The sequence below is a fragment of the Protopterus annectens genome, chromosome 4.part1 (assembly GCF_019279795.1).
Source record: "Protopterus annectens isolate FY-2018-M chromosome 4.part1, PAN1.0, whole genome shotgun sequence".
Lineage (NCBI taxonomy): Eukaryota > Metazoa > Chordata > Ceratodontiformes > Protopteridae > Protopterus > Protopterus annectens.
Genome location: NC_056734.1, coordinates 761,950,991 through 761,976,970, shown reverse-complemented (window position 1 = coordinate 761,976,970; position 25,980 = coordinate 761,950,991). Strand labels below are relative to the sequence as shown.

Genomic DNA, 25,980 nt, shown 5'->3' with positions numbered 1-25,980 from the left:
TGCGGCCCTGCAGGAGGCCTCTAAAGAATCAAAGCCACATTGCAAAGTATGCTTTCCAACTTGTTCAGTTGCATGCAATAATTACTGCAATTCCTTATTTTCTGCACATTCTGAAATCAACATAATTTTCTGTTTCAGCAATCCCATAACATGTTGTTACTTAAGCATATGAAATTGACAGTTTAAGGCCCTAATTGCCAAGGTTGCGGATGTATAAACCTTTTTTCCCCATCTGTCCAGCGCCCTGAAATCTCTGTTGGAGGGGGTAGGGGTTTTTTTTACTGTTGAGGCCTTAACTCCCTTTGGACCCTGTGAAATAGTTTCAGGATCAGCAGCAGGGTTTCTAAATAGAAATTTATGAGAGTCAGGGACCCTGTAATACCTGTCAGGCTTACTGGGAGCCAGAGGTAAAGAGTCAGGGGTCAGGCTTGACTCCGAAAAAACATCATCCACAATGTCTAACATGGGGAATGGCTAAAGGCATGTGCTGAGGGAGAAGAAGTTAATCCCTGAGCCTCTTTTTTGATTCTGAGAAGTCTTGACTCTCCCAGTGAAAATGCTCCCTCAAAGTATGCAAGGTTTCTCCAAATGAATAATCCTCAGGAGGAGATGCAGATGGAATAGACTCCTCAGCATCAGAATCCTCACAGGGAGGTAAAGATAATTCCTGATCAGAAGAGGAATCAGAAGAAATAGAAACCTGATCTGAAGATTCATAGTCAGTGTCTTGCCTAGGCCTCTTATCTGGAGGGGGATGGGTACCCCTGATCAAGGTAATAAAGTCTTCAGCCATTTTAATCATCTGTTTTTTAGGCATAGAGGCCTGTGCACGTGGCTCAGGCATCGTTTTTTAGTTTTAGAAGGTGTCTTTGCCTTTGGTTTTGCAGCTTTCGTCGGTTTGATATAAAAATGTTGAGGTCTGAATACACCCTCAGAAGCCAGTGCCTACTCAGCGGCTCCGGACCCATCCAAGGGAGATACATCCGTCCAATACCTTGAGTATCTTGCTGCATGCCGGACTCCACATGGGTGTCAGTAGAGGCCTGCGACTCGAAGGTAGCGGGTATCAGGGGCTGTGAAAGCACCTCACTGAGTACCGGCGAACCGGCGACTGGCTTAGGAGAAGCTTCGTCATCGGTTTTGGATCTCGACTGCTTTTCTCTGTCCTTTTCTTTGCGCTTTTTATGTACTCCGGTAGTCGGATTGCTATCAGACGACATCTCTGGGTAGTTAAATCTGTTTCCAAAATACTTTGAAGCAGAAGTATACCAACACTTAATAGTGAATTGGTTAAATCTAGCACAAAACCAACAGCCAGGCACGTTGTGATCAGGGCCTGGGCAAAGAATACAGTATAAATGGAAATCCTTATGAGGTATTTGCTTCCCACAAGTAATACAATTATTAACTTTTTCTGACATCGGTAAAAAACAAAATAAAAGTTTCCCCAACGGGGTACTTAGCTTTATTGAAGACTTCGGTTCTGAAACTCAAACGTGAATATTTCAGTAGTCGGCCGACCGGCACTTGCGAAATGCTTCTGCTTCGGGCACCTTGTGGCAAGGAAGACTAAAGAAAATGGCATCGGCTGCATGTTTTATACCCCTGACGACCTGACGTCATGGAAGAGGAGACAGCAACCGACGCAGGACCCAAGACTTTGGAATTCAGGCCGACTGAGGGCAACCTGCCAGCAGATTACCCAAATGTAATGACTGCAACAGTGAAACACGAAGAACATCTATGTCTTAGGTGTAAAATGTGGTAATAAGAAAGTAAGTAGGACTTTATGGGAAAAATAATCAAAGAGTTAAAAGAAAATTATTTTTTTTTCTGGAAAACAAACTGATCATTTAAGGAAAAGGCTCATTTGATAAATTCTGTTTTAATGTGAAAATAGTGTATTTTGCAAGTGTATTTATGCTGTGACTGGTATTTGGAAAGGAATTGTTGCAAATATTTTTTTTTCATTCATATGGGGCTCTAGACTGAATCCAGTAAAAACAGGAATTTTGTATGTAAATAAAAAATGAAAGAGGTTTAGGGTTAATTAACTCAGAGGTATATGATGCTTTACTAAATTTATAAACAGTGTTAAAGTGGATAGATGAAAAAGATGAAAGATCAGTTATAACAATGTTTAAATGTAAGTAATACAAATTTGGGGGTATGGTAAACAGGAGCAAAAGAGAAAAATAATGTATAAATGAAGAAATGAAATATCAATAAAATAATGTGGAAAATAAAAATTGATGAAACAGAAAAGGAGAGAAAAATATAGTATAAGAATATAACAACTCAATATTATTTTCTTAAACCATGGGAAAAGCTAGCAGAAAGAAAAACTAAAGCTATAAATAAGAAATAAATGGTACAATAAAAAGCAGAATGTCAAGATTTTTTTTTGTGTAGAGATTTTTGTGGAGACTTGTAAAAGATAAATTACCAGTGAAAGGAAATATGCCACATAAAAAGAAAAGTGAAAGAATATGTCTATATTATGGGGAAGAGGAAAGTACTGAACCTGTATTTCTGAAATGTAAAAGAGTAACAAAATATAGGGAAATTTTATGTACAGAAAATGTATTTGAAGATATAAAAGTAGATAAGATAAATATGGAAAAGATTAAATATGTGTATTATAAAAACAGAACTACAGAATGTGTTATATGGGTTAAATGGAATGACAGAATAAATGAATTGAGTAAAATCAGATGGTGGCTATGGAAAAAGGAGTTTGTCAATTTCCAAAGTGTGAATGTATAATAAGTAAAAGAAGGAAACAAAAACTTGTATACATGTAAATCTGTACATATTTTGTAAATATTTTATAAACATTTATTTGTATAAATAAGGGATCGCTACTCTTTTTGATAGGTGCAGTGGGATCTTTTACATCCACCTAAGCTCCCACCAGCTTAAGCAGATAGGGCCTCTGTGATGTCCAGATAATATCCCACTGAACTGCCACCAAATAAAGTGATTTCTGGATAATACCCAGCCAGACTGTCAACTATAATGCAACGTTTCCCACCATCATAGGTAACTAAGAAGCTTCAAACCTCTCTACTGACTCCAATGTGAGACTGTCCCTTAAATAGGAGTAATATTTTACAATTTTCCCCTAAGAGCACCAGGGTTTTGGAGTGGCCTGGGAAGTTACCAAGGCAAGAATAAGCACTGTCAAATCACAAAAGAAAACACTGACGGTCAGCCACAATGTAAGCCAATAAAAATATTTAATAATGAGCAAAACGATCATTTATTTATTTATTTGCAGTTTGTTAACTGGGAGAGTCCATTGGGCTGAGATGAGCCCTTTTTCAATGGAGGTCTGGGGAGAAAAGCTTCAAGCACATATATGTAAAACAAAACAAAATCAACAGAAATTAAATACAAAGTATTACAAAAGCAGGATCATCAGAAGTTAATGCAATATGTTACACAATCTTAAATGGATTGAAGTAGTGAAAGAACCAACAGTGGATAAATAGTATGCAAGTGATAGCAGGATGTAAACAACCTAAGGTAAGTATTCTGTTTTGTGTGGATCGCTAATTCCTACAATGTAAGGTATAAAGAAAGTAAGTAAATTGAAAGAGAAGTGGGGAGGAAGAAGAAGCAAAACATGGCAAGAATTTGGTAGAAAGTAGGGAGAGTGTAGGTGGGTGGGAGGAGGTTTAGGAGGGATGAGAGCAGTAGCATTCCCAAGTGGATGAGAGATAGGAATGGAGCAGAGTCTTAAAGGAGGAGAGGTTCTGGGTAGTTCGGATATGGGGAGGAAGTGAGTTCCACTTTTGTGTAACAGAAAAAGACAATAGAAGTTGCCCACGGGTACGTAAGGGTTTGTATACTACAAGGAGATTCTGATTCTTGGACCTAAGAGATAGATCAGGAAGATACAAAGTAAGAATGGAGGAGAGAGGAGGCACTGGGAAGGATTGAAGATAGGTTTGTGGGCAGTAGAGAGCTGAATGCAAAGGAGATAGTTGGGGAGCTCCAGACAGTTTAGGGAGTGTAAGGCAATACAATGGTGGGAGGAGGATTTAGAGCTGGTGGCAAATTTAGCGATTTTATTATAACAGGATACAAGTTTAGCTTTAAGGGTAGCTTGTATATTGGTAAGGAGTGGGGCCCCATACATGAGGGAGGGAAGGAGGTAGGTGGTAGAGAGGCTGAGCTTTACCAAGGTTGTAAGGAAGTGATTATGACGATAAAGCATTATGAGCTTCTGGTGTGTTTTCTTCATGTTGTTTTGAAGATGGATGTCGAACTTTAGTTGTTCATCAATAATGACACCAAAAAGCTTAGTGTGGGGGACTATTTTAATCAGGGTCTTGTTTTGGATTACTATAGAGAAAGAGTTTTTTGTCTATTTTGGTGTTTTTGGATGGAGTGAAGATCAGAATTTTAGGTTTAGATGCATTGGGAGCTAGATGATTAGTTAGCATCCATGTGTCAATGCTGTTAAAGGTGACCTGAGTTACATGCACAAGTTTGGGGAGAGAATCAGCAGAGCAGATGATGGACGAGTCATCTGCATATTGGACTAGTTTAGTGTTTGGAATACAATGGTGAACATTGTTAATGAAGATGTTAAATAGTAAAGGAGACAGGATAGATCCTTGGGGGGGGGGGCACCTGTTAGAATGTCAACGTAGGAAGAGGTGCAGTTGTTCCACTTTACAGCCTGTTGCCTATTTGAGAAGTAACTGGAAAACCAATTGATGGAAGAGGAGGAAAGATTAAGTTGAGATAATTTGGACAAAAGTAAGGTATGGGAAATGGTATTGAAGGGCTTAGATAGGTCTAGTAGGAGGGTAAATACAATACTGCCAGAGTCGCGAGCATGGTTGATGTTACTGAGGAAGGAAGGGCTGCGGTGGTACTGTGTCCAGATCTGAATCCATGCTGAGTTGGAGTCAGTAAATGGTTGTCTAGGAGGTAGAATAATAGTTGCTGGTGAATACACTTTTCATAAATTTTTGAGATAGGGTTGAGAATGGCTATGGGGCGGAAATTGGAGATATCAGTGTTGTTGCCCCCTATATGCAAGGGAATGATAAATGCTTTTTTCCAGAAGACGGGTATGTAGGATTCTTGGATGGAATGCTTAATTAGAATACAGATAGGGAGAATGATGCCATTGGCAGCTAACTTGAGGAAGTTAGATGGTAAGCTGTCTGGGGCATTTAAGCATGGTTTTAATTTTTGGAGGAGTTTTTTTATTGTGTTGACTGGAATGTATTTAAGGGTGAAGGGAGGGAGGTGGGAGGCATTTGTGGCAGCATGAGAGGAAGTGTTTGTGAGAGAAGTGGATGGAGTTAATGGATTGTTATGGAAAGGTGTAGTGAGCTTGGCTATAGAGTCAATGGAGGAGGAGTCAAATTTGGAGGCAGTGATATGATCTGGAGAGCTAGGGTCAGGGCAAGAGCTGACTTTTCTGACAGGACTAAGGAGTGTAGAGAAGCTACTCCAACATTTTTTGGGGTTGAATTTGTGATTGTTTTGAAGTTTAGCATAGTAAGATTTGCAATTGCAAGCAATTTGTTTTTTAACTCTATTATGGAGTTGTTTGAATTTAGTATGGAAGCTAGGTGTTTTGAATTTTTGGTAGAGTTTTCATGATCTATCACAAGTATGCATGAGGGATAGTGTTTCTTTGGAAACCCAGGGGGCAGTTTTGGATTTCACTCTTTTGGTTCTGGGGGAGCAAAGCTGTTTAGTAGGTTGGTGATTGAAGTATTAAAGTAAGTAACTGCATTATCGAGTAGAAGAGTTTTTAGAGGGTTCCAGTTTATCTGTTTCAAGCAGTCTGAAAAGAAATGAGGTTTGAAGTTTGAGAGGTTGCAGGTTGAAATGCAATTATGCTGTAAGTGTAGAGAGGAAGGTGAGTGACATAAGAAGGCGGGAAGGTGATCACTGAGGGAATTGGGTAAGGTGCCACTACTGCAGATATTGTTAGGATGGGAAACTAATATCCAGTACAGAATGTTACCTGAGGAGTTGTGTTTGTTAGGTCTCGTATACTGACAGAAATTGTAAAGGTTTATGTTCTGGGGGGGTGCTGGCTGAGAGAATAGCAGTCCAGTTGATGTTAACATCTCCTAGGATAATTGTTTTATTAGTTATATTAGAAGACAACCAAGAGAGGATATCCTCAAGTATGAGGATGTTATTTCCAGGTGGGATGTATAGGGCAGCTATAACTATGTTTTTGTGGTCACTGATTTTTAGGAGGGCTAAGGTTATTTCGGCTGTAGAGAACTGGGGTATAGGGAGGAAGAAAAAAGTAGGGCTACTCCACCTCCTTTCTTTTGTAGTGTATCATTTCTTATGATTCTATAGTTGGGAGGGGTGATTTTAAAATCTTTTATGTGGGGTATGAGCCATGTTTCAGAGATTGATACAATATCAGGCTGGTTATGAGACAGCCAGGCATGGAAATTGGGTAATTTGTTACAAAGGCTTTGGGCATTGATAGTAACGCAAAGAAGAGACTTGTGGAAAGAGGGTGATGAAGTAGCAAATGAGTTAGCATTCTGGTTGGCAGGGGGACCACGGTTTGGGTGTATGTCCCTGGACAAGAGGATTGCAATAAGTTCAAGGCGGAGGGATAAATGTTTTGTAGAGACACTAGAACTGGGGTTCATGGGATAAGAAAGAATGGAATAGGGACTTTTGAGGATGGGGACTATGCAAGAGGTGGGTAGTAGTCTTCTGTTGAAGAGGAGTGAATGATTAGAGGGGAAGAGGTGAGGGAAATGAAGCCAGAGTAGTGGGTTCTTTTTTTGGGTGAGTAGAGTTTATGCAGTAGGAAGGGGAGTAAGTGAGGTCAACGAGGCAGGTAAGGTAGAGCAGAAGGAAGAGGGAGGACAGAAGAGGTATTGAGTGTGTTGACTTTGGCAGTATAGCGTACATAACTAATGTACTGCAGTGTGGTGATATGATGTGCCCTAAAGGAAGCTGGGATATGTATTAGGTGGGTTATGTTAGATAGTTTAGGTGCAGTAGAGAGGGTGTTTAAATAGAGAGAAGATGAGGAGGAATACTTACTTTGAGGGAGGAGAATAGTTAATGGAGAGGTGGGAGGGCTAAGGTTTGATAGGCTGAGGTGGACTAGGGCGTGGCTATGTGATTACAAATGTAGGAGTAGTGGGAGCGGGTGGGAATTGGGAGCAGGGTAGGGAAGCAGAGTGAGCTTGGATGGTGAACAGACCAGGCAAAGCTGAGAAGGAGAAATGGGCGCAAGAGAAATTCAACAAAAAATATCAGTGAGAATACAGCCACTGTGACGTACACAAGGCTGCAGGCAAGCACCAGGTGAGAGTAATATCAAGTGAAAAGTAGGGGCTTCTATTCAGAGACTATGGCTAAAACAAGCCAGGGAAACAACAGAAGGGGGAATAATTATACTGAGAAATGGCAAATCAGTGCAGCAGGACAGTAATACAGAAATGATGTATTATAGATTAAGAATGGGGATATGCTGCCATCTAGTGGTGAACTGTGAGACATTTTATTGATATAAATTCAGGTGATAGGGGTAAAGAGGTTTCGAGGGGGAGGGAAGGGCCGGGAGGAGGAGACTGCTTTAGAATTGCTTAAAATCAGAATTAAAAATATAAAACAGTAATGTCCAGTAAACAAACAGAACTCAGTCATCAGGAAAATGAAATGAATACTGAAGGATACAAATCAATCATTTAGAAAAAACTCTAACTGATTAGTTATAACTTCCTTACTGACTAAAGAACACTGTTCCAGATCTAAACTAAATTACTGCAACAGAGCAAAGGCAGGCTTACAGATCTTGGTGAGTCCTTTTGGGTATCCACGGCACAGTACATCTATGAACAACTCACAACTGGCTGTTAACTGACAGCTGTAACTGACAACTGACTTCAGCAGGCTCGTTTATAGACTAGCCCAACTGTCACAACTGTTCAGTTGTAATTTTCATTTCATATTTTGAAAATCAACTAACAGCTGTTTTTAATGTTCCTTTCTGTCCTTCAGCTGACAGTAACACACAGTAACCGTCAACATTCAGATGACATCATCTGCAGATCAGCTGAATCTGACAGTTTGTCTTTAAAATCTTTCTCCACAAACATCTACAGTTAGAAATGTAAAAGGACACTGCTCAAGTCCTTAAAACGTTTTGTACAAACAAATTATAAATCAACATATAAGAACTTATTTACAATATCAGAGCTAGTCATTTTGGCACATAATACACAGGTTAATCTGAAATTATGTACAAAACATCAGCCAGACATGCGAGCACAGATGACAGTATCTAATTTCTTCACAGCCTCAGTTTTACATCTCATCCAAAGGATGGTACACTCAGGAATGCAGTACACCTTTATGCTGCACTGCACTGTCAGCATTCGATCTACCAGGTGTGGAAATTAAATCCACATCCTTCTGAACCAAAGGCAAGTGTGCTACCTCTTGAACCACTGACGCTGCTTGTATAGACAATAAATAATTTTAGACTATAAATAATTTTACCTGAATACATAAGTAAATGGCTTGATAACTGTTCCAGTCACTCAAAAACTGCAGAAATAATGTTCCTAGGTACTGTTAACTTTTTGTTTTTACTCAGACAGTTTCTTTGGAAAAGAACAGCTACAACAAGATGAGCAGGCACATTAGAAACTGCATAAAAAACATTTAAACAAAACAGGAATTCCTTCAAACTAAAGGAATTGATTATTGATGGATAAAATAAAAAAAATAAAATAAGACGTTGCAACCCATATTGATCTAATAATCAATTTTCTAGAATTTCAGAATAAAGAAAATCAGCTACAACAAAATGGCCAATGAGTAGACCACACAGCAATAAAAAACTAAATACACTATACAATATAATAAGAGAAAAGTGTGTACACAGCAATAAATAACTAAATACACTATACAATATAATAAGAGAAAAGTGTGCACACAGCAATAAATAACTAAATACACTATACAATATAAGAGAAAACTGTGCACACAGCAATAAATAACGAAATACAATATACAATATAATAAGAGAAAAGTGTGCACACAGCAATACATAACTAAATACACTATACAATCTATACAATATAATAAGAGAAAAGTGTGCACACAGCAATACATAACTAAATACACTATACAATCTATACAATATAATAAGAGAAAAGTGTGCACACAGCAATACATAACTAAATACACTATACAATATAATAAGAGAAAAGTGTGCACACAGCAATACATAACTAAATACACTATACAATCTATACAATATATTAAGAGAAAAGTGTGCTGATTTGAAAAAAAGGCTAAGTTGTTAATGGCTGGAGAATACTGGAACATAAAGACAGTCACCGCTCATACTATAAGTGGTATCTAAAGTAGATGCAGCAATTTCTTGTTAATATTAGGTCCAAATTCAGAAGGAATGAAAATTAATTATCCTGCAAACTGTACACAAGAAGGGATTATACTTAAAGTTTTAGGATTAAAACATAAGAATAAGGTCTGAGTAGCTTATCTGTATAAGAAAAACATTATGCAAGAAAAGTAAACTGTCAGACTTTTTCATCTCCTATTTAGAGTTGCCACCTTTTCAAATGCCCAAAGTGGGACATTTTTTGTAAAAACATGAGATTTTGCAGGACAAAACATACGTACTGCCAGTGCAAAGTACAGAACTTCCCTTTTTTGCCAAATAAAACCTCATTCATATAGCATTTGAGTTGCTTATGATGTTTCACTTAACAGTTAGGTGTTTCAGATACAAAATTACTGTTTTATCCAATTAATAAAGAAAACTTAGGCAAAATTGTTTGTCCTAAAATCTCAGGACATTTGTAATTTTTAAGGTTTTTATGCAGGACACAACTGTGCAAAGAGGGACAGGTGGTAACCCTACTCCTATTATTAAAACATGCAAGAGAAAGAAATTGACAGGGATCAGAAGGCAAATATGGTTAACAGAGATAAGATTATCTTGTTTTACATTATTTTTGTTCCACGCCTGCTGGCCATCAATTAAACACCAGATGAATTTGACTCCATTCACCGGCCCAATGGGGTTGACAGCCATCTGGGGGACATCATTCAGGCAGCCAGCCATGAGGATATTTTATCATCTCACTAGAATCCTAGCAATGATCGAAAACAAGCAACATGCAGCACTACAGGAAACACAACATCCTCCTCATTCAACACATACTCCCATGCACCCAAGTCAAGGTTTACCTCATTCACAGCTCCATAACGATCCTCTGTCCCAGAGCCATCCTTTACTTTGCTGTCCCCTGTGAAGGAGTATGGCAATGAATACTTTCAAGACCATTCTTCCCCTAAGGATGGGTATGCCCATCCCCCATTCCAACAGAGGCCCAAAGCCACTAATTGAACTTGAGTTGTCTGGGTCAAAGCCCAAGTTCTACCCTTTCACAGCACTGTACCTGGCCCAAGGTATACATCATCTTTATTTTGAGTACTAAACTATGTAGAACTTATGAACAAAAAGGACTTTCTTTTGAAAATGTGACTGAGGACTCTGACATGGAAGCAAGGTAGATCATTACACCCTTGTTCAAAACATAACGGTGTGAACATGAAAATACAACTACATCCTGTACATACTGATCTCCTTACTCAAAGGTACAGTAGCCTCACTGTTGCAGGGGTGCAGAGGTTGAAACCTAATTTCAAGAAGGCTTTGAAGTGTTACAGTGATTTGAGGTTGAAATTACCCTTTGTGGCATGCACTTTGAGTGTCAAATAAAAACGCAGTGACCTCTCATCTTGCAATTCGCTGAAACGTTTAATTATCTACGAAACACAATGTGGTGTTTTCACTCTCCCTCCTTACACTAGAGTAGAAACTGAATTTTAAAGCTCTGACACTACAAAACTAAGGGTTAAATACACTTTTATTCTCTTTTAATACTACAGAGGAGCTTGGCAATTGCCTATATGTAGTGTTTAACTACAGAAGTCACAAACCAAAATTACATATACTGCTGGTGAACAAGTAATTTTATGGGCATAAAATAAATATTATATAATATACCTAAGACAATATTTTTTTCTTTTTTTAAATAAAAAAATCAGGTAAATATATGCTATTTTCAGGATGTTCATTTGAAAATAAAGTTCATATGTTGCTAATAACCTAGCAAACAAAAACGTGGGTAGCAGTTGTGACTTTAATAATAAATAAACATCAAATGCAGGGTACTGTTCACTTAAGTGGGATTATATAAGATGTGTCATGAATTTATCTCAAACTTAAACTTAGGATACTTTCCGAAGAAGTTATAATATTGGCAGAAGGTATGAAAAGTTTTACAACTATATCCACATAAGTCTAAAATGTTAATTATACATGTACTATAAACTACAATCTAAACAACTGATCCTTGGATGTTAGCAAACCCAGATGTAAAAATGCATGCATGCTGATGTAAAACTAGGATATACTTTGGATTTGATTATACATCATTATGAAACAACTCTGCATATACGATTATACAAATTTAAACATGACACAAAATACACTTATACCTTTCAAAAATTAAACTCATTCTCATAAGAAAATACAAAGTATTTATAAAACATGCATTAACATAAAAATGGAGCATTTTAAGAAACTAGTATTTGTCAAAGAGAAAAGTCAAGTAAATTTTTATGGGCAATAAAACTCACACTCACCATCCTCTCAAAGCCTCCCATTTGTCATTCCCAACTCGCTATCCTCTCTTTATACTTCTAATCCTCAATCACTGCACTCCCCCATCACTGTTAATGTGCAATAAGCTTCCTTGTTGATAAGGTCAATCTTTTGCTCCTGTGCAAAGCACTTACTGATCTGCACCTAATAAACTGTGTACACACTGATACCATCTTTATGTAATGGATGGTGCACGGTAACTGTACTCTGATATCAGAAAAAGACAAATCAGCTCTTCTATAGCATCAGAACCAATCTTAACAAATATTAAAGTACCCTTGCTTCTGCTGTCGAGACTGGGTATCATGTTAGGCTGCTAAATCTGCCAGCACTGCCCAGCAAACAAGCAAAGGAGAACAAAAAATAATTTTGTTTCTACCTGCTGTCTGTGCTGGTTATGGTCCCTGACTTATTGTGACAACAGAATGTCTTACACTGCCTTTCTGACAGCGCTCGCTAGGTGCTTTACACATTTGAAAGCCAGCAAAACACTTAGTGCTATTTTTTTCTGTAATTAGTAGTACATGGAACAGATATATCTCCATGAAACACAAAGAATTATGATCTCATCTCCAATCATAACCCTTTACATGTTCTCAACATGGATGCCAACATTCTTTCTTGGGATTTACGTCTCAAACAAATATCAAACAGGTTCTGATCACAGACCAGCTCATAATTCTCTATATTATGTTAATTTATCCATTGTAATTAGCATCCTTGTGTTTGTATACCAAGTCATGTAATATAACAGCATTGTAACTGTTTATGTTGCATTAGCCTAGGCACTCCTACCTGTGCTCTGCTTGTCCTTGCACTACAGCTCTCAGACATTACTCCTCAAATCATCTGCTGAAGCCCATTCTGCAGTCTTCTTCCTTACTTTTATTGAATTGTTCATGAAGTTTCTTTCTCCTGGCCTCCACTGAAAATGAACCTCAACCAAGTTAGAGTGGTTGGTTTGCATCAAGTAGAAAATATTTTCCATTAATTAGTACTATATTTTGTAGAAGCTGGTTTTCTTGACTCCTTTAATACCTGCTACACAGCCTCAGAAAACAGGTGACTAAAAGATATTAAGACACTATCATCCAGGCAGTCTGGCTATCCACTTCATTTGTTTCTGGGTCACAGGGAAGATAAAATCCATCCTACTACTCATTGAGTACAAGGCACCAAAACCAGTTCAGGACACACACATATATGCAAAGTTACTGACACAATATGACATATACACCTACAGGAAATTTGGAAGATAAGCGATTCACCTAAAGTACTAATTAAAAGTTTGAAACAGTAATACTTTCCAAACAAATCTAACAGTTATTGGCAGCTAGACTAATTTCCAAAAAAGTAATAACAAATGTTAACTCTAAATATGCATCCCTCCAATTATAGAGCAAAGTGGGCACATACTGGAAACTACACAATTTTCACACAAAAATAAAACTGAATCAATGATATGACAAGTCCTAGGGAACAAAACTGTTAGGAAATGGCACAGCTTGCTAAGTTGCATCAATGGCAGTAGGTGTACCATTCAAGTAGCAAGTAACGCCGAGCAGTCTTTTACCTGTAAAATTAGTGGAACACAATTATCTCATATTAAATTCTTTCCCTGCCTTCATGAAAAGATCCCCATTACAGTAATACTGTGTAGGATTAATAAAACCATTTTAAGCTGGCATTTAAAGAAACAGATTTGTTTAATTTATACAGTCTAAACTGTTTTAATTTCAAACCAAAATGTTGTTCATTTGTAAAATACTAAAACCTGTCAGCTACACCTACAAATGAAAAAAAGAAAGAAAAAGAAAAAACTCTTCTGTGGTATAATTTAAAATTCAAGCAAATATAAGTACTGCCTGCTGTCATTATTTTAAACAGTAACTGGACAGAAAAATCACATCCCACCATGCACTAGTAAACTGCAAATTCTTCAAAGTACTGATAAAGTCACTGCTCTTCTGTGCGGGTCTACAGCTGTTAGCATCAGCTCCATCAGCCAGGGTTCAAATACAATCTGAACCCAGGTCAACAAAATGATAAATAAATAAATCTGTGTCATTCAGGAATCTTGTTCAGGAATTTAATCTGTAATTCAAAGCAAGTCGGCATGTTCTTTTTCTATGATCAGCAGTTTAATTTAGAAATAAATGTCACCTAAATGTTCACAACAAAGCCTCCAAGGGTAGGTTCTTTGATCACTTGTTGTTGTCTTTTGGCTTTTCGCAGTTAGGGGTCGCCACAGCGGAACTCCGGTCTGCTAATGATTGGCAGTAGATTTTAACGAACGCCGAGGTGCCAGCTCGACGTTCAACCTTCAACAAAGGCACGCCCATTTACGCATGTCTTTTGAATGCCCACCCAACCACACGGAGGACATGCAGACTCCACACAGAAGGCACTCCCTGCACTCCAGCTGAGAATCGAACGGGAGAACCTCTTGCTGTGAGGCAACAACGCTACCGCTGCACCACCGCATCATTCGGTACGTTCTTTGATCACTATTTCATTATTCAGGTAGAACTTTGAAAGTGATGCACTAATCAACAGAATCAGAGCCTTTTGCAGTACAACCTATAAGGTTTGATGATCACTAAAGAAAATATAGCTTGTACGACATGATTTAGTGATGTAAAACACCACCAAAGTCCTTCCAGATGGAATTAGCTAGTATGGCATGTTTGTTTTTCTTGTATTTTCATCAGAAACTAATAAATTAATTCTGTCTCCAAGTTTTTTAGCATCCATACTAGAAATAGGCTTTAAAATATAGCTATGCATTTTGCTAAAAACAAGCACAGATATTATGACCAAGTTTGCAAAATTCAAACAATTTCACTATTGGACACTTCTCTGTAAATGTAAAGCTGACAGTGTGTTGAACTGCCACATACTGATAGTTACAATGCCAGCGGAATGTATCTCACTTCATACTATTTTATTGACTGGGGCTGGGAATGATCAGCCCCATCTGTAAGGTCCTTTTTTGTGCACTGCGTAAGGAAGAAAATAATCCATTGCAATCAGGTTCAGAAGTCTTTAGTGCATCTATCACCATAGCAACCAAGTGCAATGCAGTATGGTAAAGGTCAACATAACTAAAAGGACTCTTCAAATAATTTGCCACCAATGTAAAATTTATGGCCATGCAGTTCATGAAACAAGTAGCATTGAGTTGTTTACTAAAATGTTCTTGGAGTACTAGTTGTACAGCAGCTCCAGCCACTATAAACAGGCTGAATCAGAACCGGGGAGTTTACAGTGACTGTACAGGATGTCAGCATATGGAGGCAGACATGGTCATACCAATAGTATTGTATAGGATAATGGTATAACAGACAAGACACCACTCACCAGCTGTCCTGTCCACAACACTACAAGGGCTGCATACGAGTATGTGCACACAGCAAATCTATCCAAGCCATATTTTGATAAAATGCACAAGATGAACTTTAATGATTCACTGAGCTGTGTTGAGCTATGCCACAGACAACAAGGTATGCACAGCAAGTGAGTGTCACTTAAGGATAGGAAACACCATCTAGAAATTCTTTTGGTACAGTGCCGTAATGGCTGCAGTTGCAAGGAGATATATTTAACATATTCTAATCATCCATGTTGTGTCAAAGCCAATGGTATTGAGGGCAATACAGTTGCAAAAAGACAGTGATCAGGACTGTTGTAATGACATCTATGTTGAACTATGAGCAACACAGTATCATCCAGGTGCATGCCTTCACAACACAAAAACGCTATCAGAGAAAGTTGTTCATCTATTCAGTAAATGCTGCTGCTATGTGAAATTTTAACAGTTCTTTGCTGACTTATTTCTTGTATTTCTTCCTACCACTTGTTGTATTGAGTTTACCTCTTTAAAATGTTGGTACTCCTTAATGAAATTGATTAATTGAGTTAATTACCATGTAATTAGTGTACTATAAATGGAGTGAGGTATGGTTGTTTAAATGTTCTGATGAAGTCCATGTGAACGGACGAAAGTGCTTAACATTCTTTTCAGTAGCAATTATTTTTTAAACTTTTTCTGTTATTGGATATACTGCTTTGGAGCTCCGGACTACCTGGACCTTTTTGTTGGTTCTTATATCAACAGAAGATATTGATGCAGTACTTTTAGGACTTGATCTTTTGTGATAGCTGGAGGCGAGCCCGTTTCAAGTATATCTTGCAGGACAGATGGAGGGGAGAGAGGAGTAACGTTAGAGCTTAATTTATCAGTCAGTAGGTTAGCTATAACTTTAGCCTCAGTGTAGGTAACATTGTTCACAATCAGCTCAGCTCATTGCTGCATTTTGCTTTTGAGATTATGAACATTAACTAAAATATGCCTTCTGATTGCCTTTGGCTTGGGTAGCTATTTTAGTCTCAAACGTGGCTTTGGTGGATTTTATTAAGCTTCTTAGTTGCTTGGTAACTATGGTGGAAGGGATCTCTGTTTAAGTTTCTGTTTTAATTTATAGGAAACTGCTTTATGGTCAGACCTAACAAGTGATGAAAATATGCAAGGGATGGTGTAAAATGCTTCCATATTAGTAGGACAAGATCCAAGATGTTATTCCCCGTAGTGGGGACTCTAATTGTTCCAGGCATTTGTATTGACAAAGTCCAGGAATCCCTGTAGTGGTGGTGTAGGTTTCTCGGTCTATCACTTATTTTGAGGACAATGGGTGCAGGCAGAATGTTTGGAATTCTTACCCTGTCATGCTTGTGTGTTCAGTGGTCAGTGTGCATCCACAACTGCTTCATTTAGGTAAAGCAGAGCCTACTTGTACAAAATAGAAAGGTTAAAACACTCTGATGGCAAGGACTGTTCCTGCATCGCACAGTTGAAGTACAAGAAAAATGTAAACCAGCATTGAATAGTTCTTAAAAACTACATTTTCATTCACTTTGAAATTTCATTTATTGTAATAAATTTGCTGTCCATTAATGAATTCTGTGTTGTAGACCAAGTTGTGGAAAATTAGCACCAATACACTTTCTGTACAGTCAAAACGCTGCTGTTATTTTAAGATTAAAACGTTCACACATGCATAAAAACCCAGGTATACATGCATTACCATCTATTCCTAGGACAACCCTCTCCTTGTTCTCCTCAGAAACTTCAAATTTCCTTACTATGTCCAGACAGTATTCAGTTGTCACATTAGTCATCTGTATGGAGACAAAAGACAGTTTGACTCGTGATTTAATAGTCACATTCATGCTGCAGGTGATAATTTAAATACAAATTAAAATATGCTTTTGGTATCCGTTTTGATGGTATAATCCTATGCGCAGCCAGGAGTAAAACATGCAAATTAAATCCAGTACAAAACACCCACTTTCTGTTCTCTCTACAAATGCATAGGATTGCTCAAGCATATTAATTTAAATAAGAAAATGTCAGAAATGAACACAATACATATAATGCCATTTTAACAATTACTCAGAATGTTTTCTTAGCAGACAAGTACAGGTTGTACAAATGTCTGAATGGTAGTACTATCGTTAATGAGCAATTCTACTTTCAAGGCTCTTAAGCTATTGTTCTCATAAGATACCTGAAACAATTTTCAATGTCATTCAGTTATTCATCCACAGCTATGTATACTTTAATCATCCATCCATAACCCCTTTTTTTCCATTATTGCATTTGGAGTTTGGGGTCACTAACAATGATAATCATTTAGAGCTAATGTTTACATTAAGTATTAAGTACATTGCTACATAATAATAAGCAGACATAACATCTGATTTTCATACTAAATATGCTAATACAATAGGGTCAAACAGGCAAAACCCTGCCACAACCATAAATTTTGCTCTGACTAGATATAAAATGTCTGTAGTGTGAGACTGTACTGAAAAACTACATCCCAGGCTACCATGGATCGTCTGCACAAACAGTAAGATTTGGTTCCCACTGGCCTGTTTAGGTACGACATCACTAGGCTGTATGTAAATATTTGTAATGCTCCTGTTAAGTGCATTTACAAATGCAAACATTTTTTTTTTACATTTTGGTTTGGCTTATTTCTGTTCCAAAGACCCTGCACTTTTTATCCCCATGGACAATACCCCCTAAGCAAAGTCTAGAGACGTCTGTTGTTACAGACTGTGCTGGAGCTGGAAGGGAAAAAGGGAGATATGGATTCTGATGTGGTCTCAGCACCAAAGAATCTCCCTTCTCAAAAGCCCCAAAACTGGAATCTGGAATGGTAGGGGATGCTGATGTACAGACCATAATGATTCTAGGTACCACTCAATTTTATTCATGTGGAGTCTTTCTAAAGGAATCATAAGAATTACAGATGTCACGAGACCTAGAGTGTTCACCAATTCCCTTGATGAGATGGTTGTCTGAAAGGAAAAATTCAGGAATACATGTCTATACAGACCTACTTTTTCATGAGCAAGAAAAAAGCTATTTGAACTGGGGTATCAAGGAGGCACTCCATGAAATCAAACCTGTGAGGAAAAGAAACAAAAATTTTGTACGTTCTTCTGCAACCCTAGTCAGTGCAGCAGATCTCTCACCCATGACAAAGACTGCAGACACTTTGAAAACGACTGTGCAAACATTAGCATGTCATCTAATTAAGGAAATATGTGAATACCTTACAGTCTGCAGTACGCTGTCACTGGAGCTAGACATTTTGTAAATACCTTTAAGAGCAATAGATAATCCAAAAGGTAATGCAGAGAACTGATAGTATGATCCAGGCATGGACAACCTTATGAAACATCTGAAATCTGGAACTATAGGAATGTGATGATAAGCATCTTTTAAATTTAAGGTTGCAAGAAAATTTAAATGGGGAATGAGAGATAAGTTGTAAAGGGATGACACTGAAACTTTGCACTATCATACACTGGTTTAGAAAGAAAAGATCCATAACTGGTCTCCATGAATCATCTTTCTTTGACACCATAAACATTCTTGAGTAAATCTATTCTCATAGCTGAGTTAGAGGGATTGCTTCTATCATCCCCAGAGTCAGCAGGTGCTGAAAGACAAGAAGGAAGAGAGGAGTTTGCTCTAGCAGATGAGAAGGAATCTCTTCAAGACAAGGGAAAGACTCCCACAGCCATCTGTAACCGTGATGAATTACTTTCAGAACCCAACTGTCTGAAACTATTTTATGCCAAACAAAGAAATGGAGGTTCAGACTTTCTGAAAGCATTAAAGGTTTGCCAGGGAGAGAAGGTGGAGTGGAATCTAGTAGACAGTCATGCAGACTTGTTAAACTGTCTTTAATTCTGTGAGATTCTCCTTTCTACTTGGGACCTTCCTGCCATTACTTTGTAGAAAGTAACTTAGCAGCAGCTTACACTGTTTGCTTACTGTGCTTTTTGCAAAAGCTTCAAAAGGTTGCATTAAACCCCTTGACAAACTTGGAGAAGGAAAGCTGAAAAAATCTGTGAAATTCCCTGGATCTGCTTACTTCTCTCTCATCACTCTTTTTAATGACCTTTGTAGCAGATGGGCCAAAAACTAACACTATGTCTAAGGGAGAATTTGTCCTCAGAAAGTTTGAATGAAGTATGCAGCCAAGCAATCCTCTTCATAACAGTTCCAAATATAGCAGCCCCGTATGATGCATTAGCTGAATCAAAAGCATATTTTAAATAGTGGGGACCTACATGAAGCAAAGAAGAAATGGGATTACACAAAGATATTTTCCTTAGAAAGGGAAACAAAAAGAAGCAAGCATGAACTTTAACATACGAGTTTGACAACTGAGAACTCTAACAATTAAGCGTTGCAGAAGACTACACTTTTCTCCAAATTTATCTTAAGCTTCCCCATCCTTGCCAGAAGGGGAGGAATTGGTATTAATCAAAAGTTTGGCAGCAGCTGGGTTCACCACAATCACAGAGGGATCTGATCTGGGGTTAGAATATAACAACTTATAATACTGTGGAACTTTATATCCTCTATCTGCCTTTTTGGAGACAGAAGGGTCAGCTATCAAACAAGTCACAGGATGTATCAAATACATCCCTCCAATGTTAAAAGAACAGGAGGAATTGGCGTAGGTTCAGGAAATTTCAGCTGCAATAAATCATACTTCTTCAGAGACAGTGGAATGTCATTATTTTCCAACTAAACAACTGATTCATTCTGGAAATAATTTAGGGAAAAAGAGAAGCCTTAAAAGGGACTAAAAGAAGCTACACTTTCTTCAGAATTGGAATGAAAAACCTGAGGAGGAAAAAAATATATTGTCCATTTACAATCACTTTGTGGTGCAAAATCTTGAACTTCATCACAAAATGAAGAAACCCTTTTTCTTTTGCCAGAAAGAGCAGAACTGGAAGTGTCAAGAGCCTAAACTAAACTCCGAGCCAAGCCCAATATTTCACTCCTTTCCAAAGTAAATAAGACAGAAGAAGACATATATCTTATGATTTTTGCTTCTTTTTGACAGGAATTTCTGAAGAAGCACACACTTATGCCACGCAAAGTCTTCATAAGGACATGTGTTCCACTCTGACTAGGAAAGAGATATTTCCTTCTCCTCCTTCCAGGATCAGAAAGACTAGTTCTCCCTTCCTGCCAAGGGCACTCCAAAAGCTGCAGAAGACATGTCTTACCCCTGGATCCACAGTGCCTGTAGGGATTACACCAGAGGGAACCAAGAAAAAAGAATAGTCTGAGGAACTAGAAATGGGCATAGCAGCATCATCCATTTGTGACTAAGGAACTTTCACAGTCAGTTGTGCTGACAAAGGTTGTTTATTTTCCTCTTTCTATGGCTGGAAGAAGGAAGAACTGAATAACTGGTAGGCAGTTCCATAGTAAAGTTGAAAAAGAGGCCTGATTCATGGAGAAGCCTTGGCAGCAGTAGTCAGTAAAACAAGTCAGTAGTAAAAAAAAAAAAAAAAAAAAAAAAAAAAGGTTCTTCCATCAAAAAACACATTTAAGAACACTTTAAACACTTACTCCAGCCCTAAAAGTAAAACAACACATCCTTTTACCAAGGAAAAAGTAGTTTTGAATTAGTTTTATCAACATTTTTCCACAAAAGAAAAAACTTAACATTCCTGTTTATAGGTCACTAAAAGTCAAGCGACAGTCTATAAAAACACCTTTTTTCCCCAGTATAACTAATTTCACAGAAAAAGACAACTTTAAGTCATAAAATTAAAAACAGGATTTTTTCCCCAAAAGAGACATTATCTGCCCAGCAATGGAAAGCATTAACTGATTGTTAATCCTAAAAAGCCCACAAGAGGACCTTTCTTTTGTATCAGTAAAGCTCTGCAGGGCTTGGTGCCCCAAATCACTGTTTTTTTTTTCAAGCTGACTAATGGTTTAGGTGCATGGAAGGAGCCCTTGAAGCTTTGGATGCATGTTGGCTGTTATATCATTAGCAGGATATAAACCACATAGCTATGGCTACTGCAGCAGTGGTGAAATGATGAATGTCTCCACCCTCTTTTAAGCTGTGGACTAGTGTGAGTCTTCTCTCCTTAGATAGAGTGGTTTCACTGAACTATGCAAACTTTTTTGCTTTTACTATGGCTCTCCTCTTCTCAGGGATACACTGCACTCCTAAACAGGCTCTTGTTTTCCACACTTTTTTATGTCTGGGAAACTGTAGTTTGATGGCCTGACCTTCCAAATGAAAGTCTCATGTACTTTCTGTGTATATACACACACACACACACACACACACACACACACACACATATATATATACATATATATATATATATATATATATATATATACACACATACACACACAGATATATCTGTGAACATTTAGACCTTATGTCAGCGAGGGGGACTTAAAGTTATCTAGAGCTCCTCACTGGAAAATCTCTTCTTGCTGCATTGCTACAGCTGGAAATTTCTGCAATCCTGTAAAGGTGCAACTGTATATAATGGACGATATTTCCAGGTAGACTAAGCTTGATGAGGTACACCACAATGTAAATATACAAACAACTGAAGAAAATCCTTCTATGCTTCTGCAGTCTTTGCTTGTTTGTGGCAGCTAGCGTCAGATGTCTATCTATACACAGTGTTACATGCCTTCAAATGAGCCAAAAGAAATTACTCATCAACCTCTAGTTAACATCATTAGACATTTCCTAGCCCAAACTCTTAAAATGTAGCAATCCTTCAAGATTATTGGAGCATGATAAAAATTACAGTTATTTTCTTACCATAACAATAGAGCCATGCTGTCTGATTTTCGTCCATGGGTTGTCTCAGCACAGACTCTGTTGCTTCTTCTTTCCAGGGCTCTGACTCCTCACCTACCTATAATTCCCTCCACTTCACTTTCGTGTCTCAGATAGTTTGCCCCAGTAAAATAATCTACAGCAATCATATGCAAGACTAAACCTAGCACACAGGTATAAAGGTAGGATTGGAAGGCAGTCCTTCAGGACTGCTGCCAGACAGGGTGTACCAGAGAACTACCCAGTCACCAGAAGCCCTTTTGTGTCAATTCGGAAGGGGAGGGAGGAAGGTTGGGACGGGCAAAAAACAGGTAATATGGATCTATCCTTATGGTAAGCACATAACTTTCGTATCCAGTATTATCTATTTTTGTCTGATTCAACCATGGGACAGATTTCCAAGCCATTATACCTGGGTGGTATCAAGTGAAGACATTCCTGAGAGTGGTGTTACCAAAGGAAGAGCATGATCTGGAATGTACATTCAGGTTGTAGTCAGTTATAAAAGTGTGAACTGCTGACCAAGTTGCAGCAGCCCAAATATCATCAATAGCTAGTCTACTGGAAAAGGCTGTTGACAGAGTCTCAGGTTTAGATTGAAGAGACCTGCCCTTTTTTCCTGCAGACTAAAGAAATGCAGTCTGATAACCATCTGGAAAGAGTAAGCTTAACAACTGCTTTGTTAATTTAGACTTTCAAAAGGCAACAGACAATTGATCAGATTTTCTGAATTGCTTAGTCCTATAAAACGAGAACTTAAATTGATGATGAAAGTCCAGTATATGTGATATGTATTCACCTTTCAGAACAAGCAGGAAAATGCAGTGCAAAGAGCACAACCATGCCAACAAATTCACTAAAAATAACAGCATTGAAGGGATACTGAGGCTGATAAAAAGCTGCATTCACCTTTTTGGATTTGGGAAAAATACACTGGCAGATTTACTGACTGATTTACATTGTCTCGCATGCCACCTTAGGAAGGAAGGTTGCTTTAGTTCTCAAGGAAACTCTATCTTTATGAAATACCAGACAGGGAGGCTTGCAGGCAAAGTACAGTTGTGTACACTTACCATAAATGTAGATGTTCGAGTGTATTCACTGTTGCAGTCATCACACTTGGGTTATCTGCCTGCAGGTAGGCCTCAGTCGGCCCGAATACCAGAGACTTAGTATTTTTGCGTCAGTTGCTGTAGTTTCAGGACTGACATCAGGTTGTCAGGGGTAAAAAAACAGGCAGCCGATGCCATTGCATCAGTTTTTCTTGCCCCCAAATAGGGAGCTAAGTTATGGTGGAAAAAACACCACCAGTAAAAAGTCAATACCAGTAGCCCTGAAAGGGGTGAATAAGATAAATAGAGAAGGGGAGAGAGAGAGAGAGACAATGGGGCTGGAGGGTGGGAAACCAGGACTGCAACAGTGAATACACTCGAACATCTACATTTATGGTAAGTGTACACAACTGTACTATGTTCTTGTTTCACTGTTGCAGTCATCACACTTGGGTTTATTCCCAAAGCTGAAGAATTGGTGGAGGCAATCAAGAAGAGTTGGGGCTGGCTAGAATGCCCTGCAGGACTGTAGTTGCAAAACATGCCCTGGATTTGAAAAGATAGGCAGGTGGTAATGCTTGGTGAAGGTGTTAACAGAACTCCAAGTAGCAGCTTCCAGAATGTCCCTGGGTAGGGACTCCTCTGAGAAAAGCTGTAGAGGTTGAAGTTGCCCTAGTGGAATGTATTCTGACCCCCTGAGGGGGTGGTTTCCCATGGGGTTTGTAACAGAAATGGATGTGGTGTGCTATCCGTTTGGAGATGGTCTGTTTAGATATGGCCTTGCCCTCTTCCCCTGGTGCAAAGCTGACTAGTAACTGGTCAGATTTCCTGAAGGGCTTAGGCCTATCAAGGTAGAATCTGAGCTGTCTGTGCACGTCTAGAGAGTGTAGGATCCTTCCCTCCTTATTTTGAGGATTAGGGAAAAAGGTGGGCAAATGGATAGACTGGTTGACGGCCACACTGAACACAACTTTAGGCATAAAGGTAGGATTAGTCCTGAGGGAGACCCTGTCAGAGTGAAAAATAATGAAGGGTTCCACAGCCATAAGTGTTTGAAGCTCTGACACTCTTCTAGCTGATGTGATGGCCAGAAGCATGGCTGTTTTCCAAGAGAGGAATTTTAACTCTGTTGACACTGCAGGCTCAAAGGGGGGTAGCGTGAGCTTTTCCAGCACAAAGTTAAGGTCCCAAGCAGTGGTGGGGGCTCGTCTTGGTGGCCTTAAGTTGTTAGCCCCTCTCAAGAACTGTTTGATGAGAGAAGAGAGGTGGCTCAGTGCTGTAATGAGCAGAGATGGCAGAGGCATGGATCTTAATGGAAGAGAAGGATAGGCCTCTGTGGAGTAGGTCTGCTAGGTAATCCAGGATGAGAGGTAAGGAGGGCTGTGCTGTATCAGCTCCTTTAGAGTGAGCCCAGGAACAATACCTTTTCCACTTATCAGCATAGGATTTCCTTGTACTGGGTCTTCTGGCATCACAAATGACATCCAGCACCTGCTTGTTTAGGCTAGCCACTGGAGGAGAATTTAAGGAATAAGCCAGGCTGCAAGGTTCAGGGTCTCCAGTTGTGGATGCAAGATCTGTCCCTCCTGCTGAGTGAGGAGGGTTGGGATCTGGGGAAGGTGCCATGGTGGCACCGTTGACAGACTGCACAGTAGTAGGTACCAGTGTTGGTGTGGCCAGTCTGGGGCAATCAGTATTGCCCTTGGTTTTTACTGCCTTATCTTGAATAGTACTCTTGTAAGAAGAGGCAGAGGGGGAAATGCGTAGATTGAGAGGTTTACCCACTGGAAGGATAGGGCATCTACTTTCCAGGCCTTGCTGTGAGGTACCCTGGTGCAGAACTTGCTAAGCAGGTGATTGTAGGGGGAGGCAAATAGGTCCACATTTGGGGTACCCCATTTCTGGGTTAAAAGGCTGAAGGTGTTGAGGTTTAATTGGCACTCGTGGGGGTTTAGGAGATTTCTGCTTAAGTCGTCTGCCAGAGAGGTTTGTTTGCCTGGCAAGAATTGAGTTTGCAGGTGAATCTGTATATCCAAGGCCATGTTCCAAAGGTTCATGGTTAGCCTGCAAAGTGGATATGAGTGGGTACCCCCCTGCTTGTTGATGTACCACATCACTGTAGTGTTGTCGGTCTTTATTAGAAGGGTCCCTGGTGAAAGTAGGGATCTGTAGGCTGTCAGTATGTGTTGAACAGCTAACATTTCTTTCTGGTTGATGTGCAAATTAATTTGGTTTGGGCTCCAGTGGCACTGAATGCACCTGCCATCCAGATGTGCACCCCAGGCATAGTCTGATGCATCTGTGGTTAGGGTCTGGGTGGTGTGGGTTGTATAAAGGGAAGTCCCTTGTTGTGGTTGCATGCTGCTGCCCACCAAATAAACTCTGTCTTAAGACAAGGTATGATAGGTATAACAGTTTGCAGGTCCTGAGAATGTTGGCACCAAAGACTTTTTAAGTACCACTGAATTTTCCTCATATGCAGTCTGGCATATGGAATTAGTAAAATGCAGGAGGCCATGAACCCTAAAGCCTGCAGGATTTTCCTTACGGATAGCTAAGTTCTAGTGGCCATTTGAGAGAAGTAGCCTGTCAGATAGGCTTGTTTTTTGGAGTAAGGAATGCCATCTGGGATGCTGTGTCCAAGCTTGCTCCCAGGAATACAATTTTTTGACTGGGGACTAGTTTTGATTTCTTTTCGTTGATAGTGTACCCCAGGGAGGTTAGTAGGTCCTTTACAGATGTCAGGTGCTGTAACAGCTTTTCCGGACTGTCTGCCTGAATCAGGCACTTGTCCAAGTAAGGGTATATTTGAATCTTTCTCTGTCTGCAGTAGGCAATGGCTGGAGCCAGGCATTTTGTGAAGACTCTGGGAGCAGTGGATAAGCCAAAGGGAAGTGCAGAGAACTGATAATGCATAGATCCTGCCCTGAAATGTAGACATTTCCTGCAGGAGTCCCTGATAGGGATGTGCAGGTAGGCTTCCATTAGGTCTAGGGTGGCT

At 39.1% G+C, this 25,980-nt stretch overlaps 1 protein-coding gene across 6 annotated transcripts in view; it reads right to left on the bottom strand.

The window, feature by feature from the left end:
- The window catches only part of PLCH1 (phospholipase C eta 1), a 3,453,772-nt gene that overhangs the window by 952,808 nt on the left and 2,474,984 nt on the right, over positions 1 to 25,980 (bottom strand). For all 6 annotated transcript variants that reach the window (XM_044070508.1, XM_044070510.1, XM_044070513.1 and 3 more), the window contains one exon: positions 16,810 to 16,903. In XM_044070508.1, coding sequence (XP_043926443.1) covers positions 16,810 to 16,903 — 94 coding nt within the window. The remainder of the gene's footprint in view (positions 1 to 16,809; positions 16,904 to 25,980) is intronic.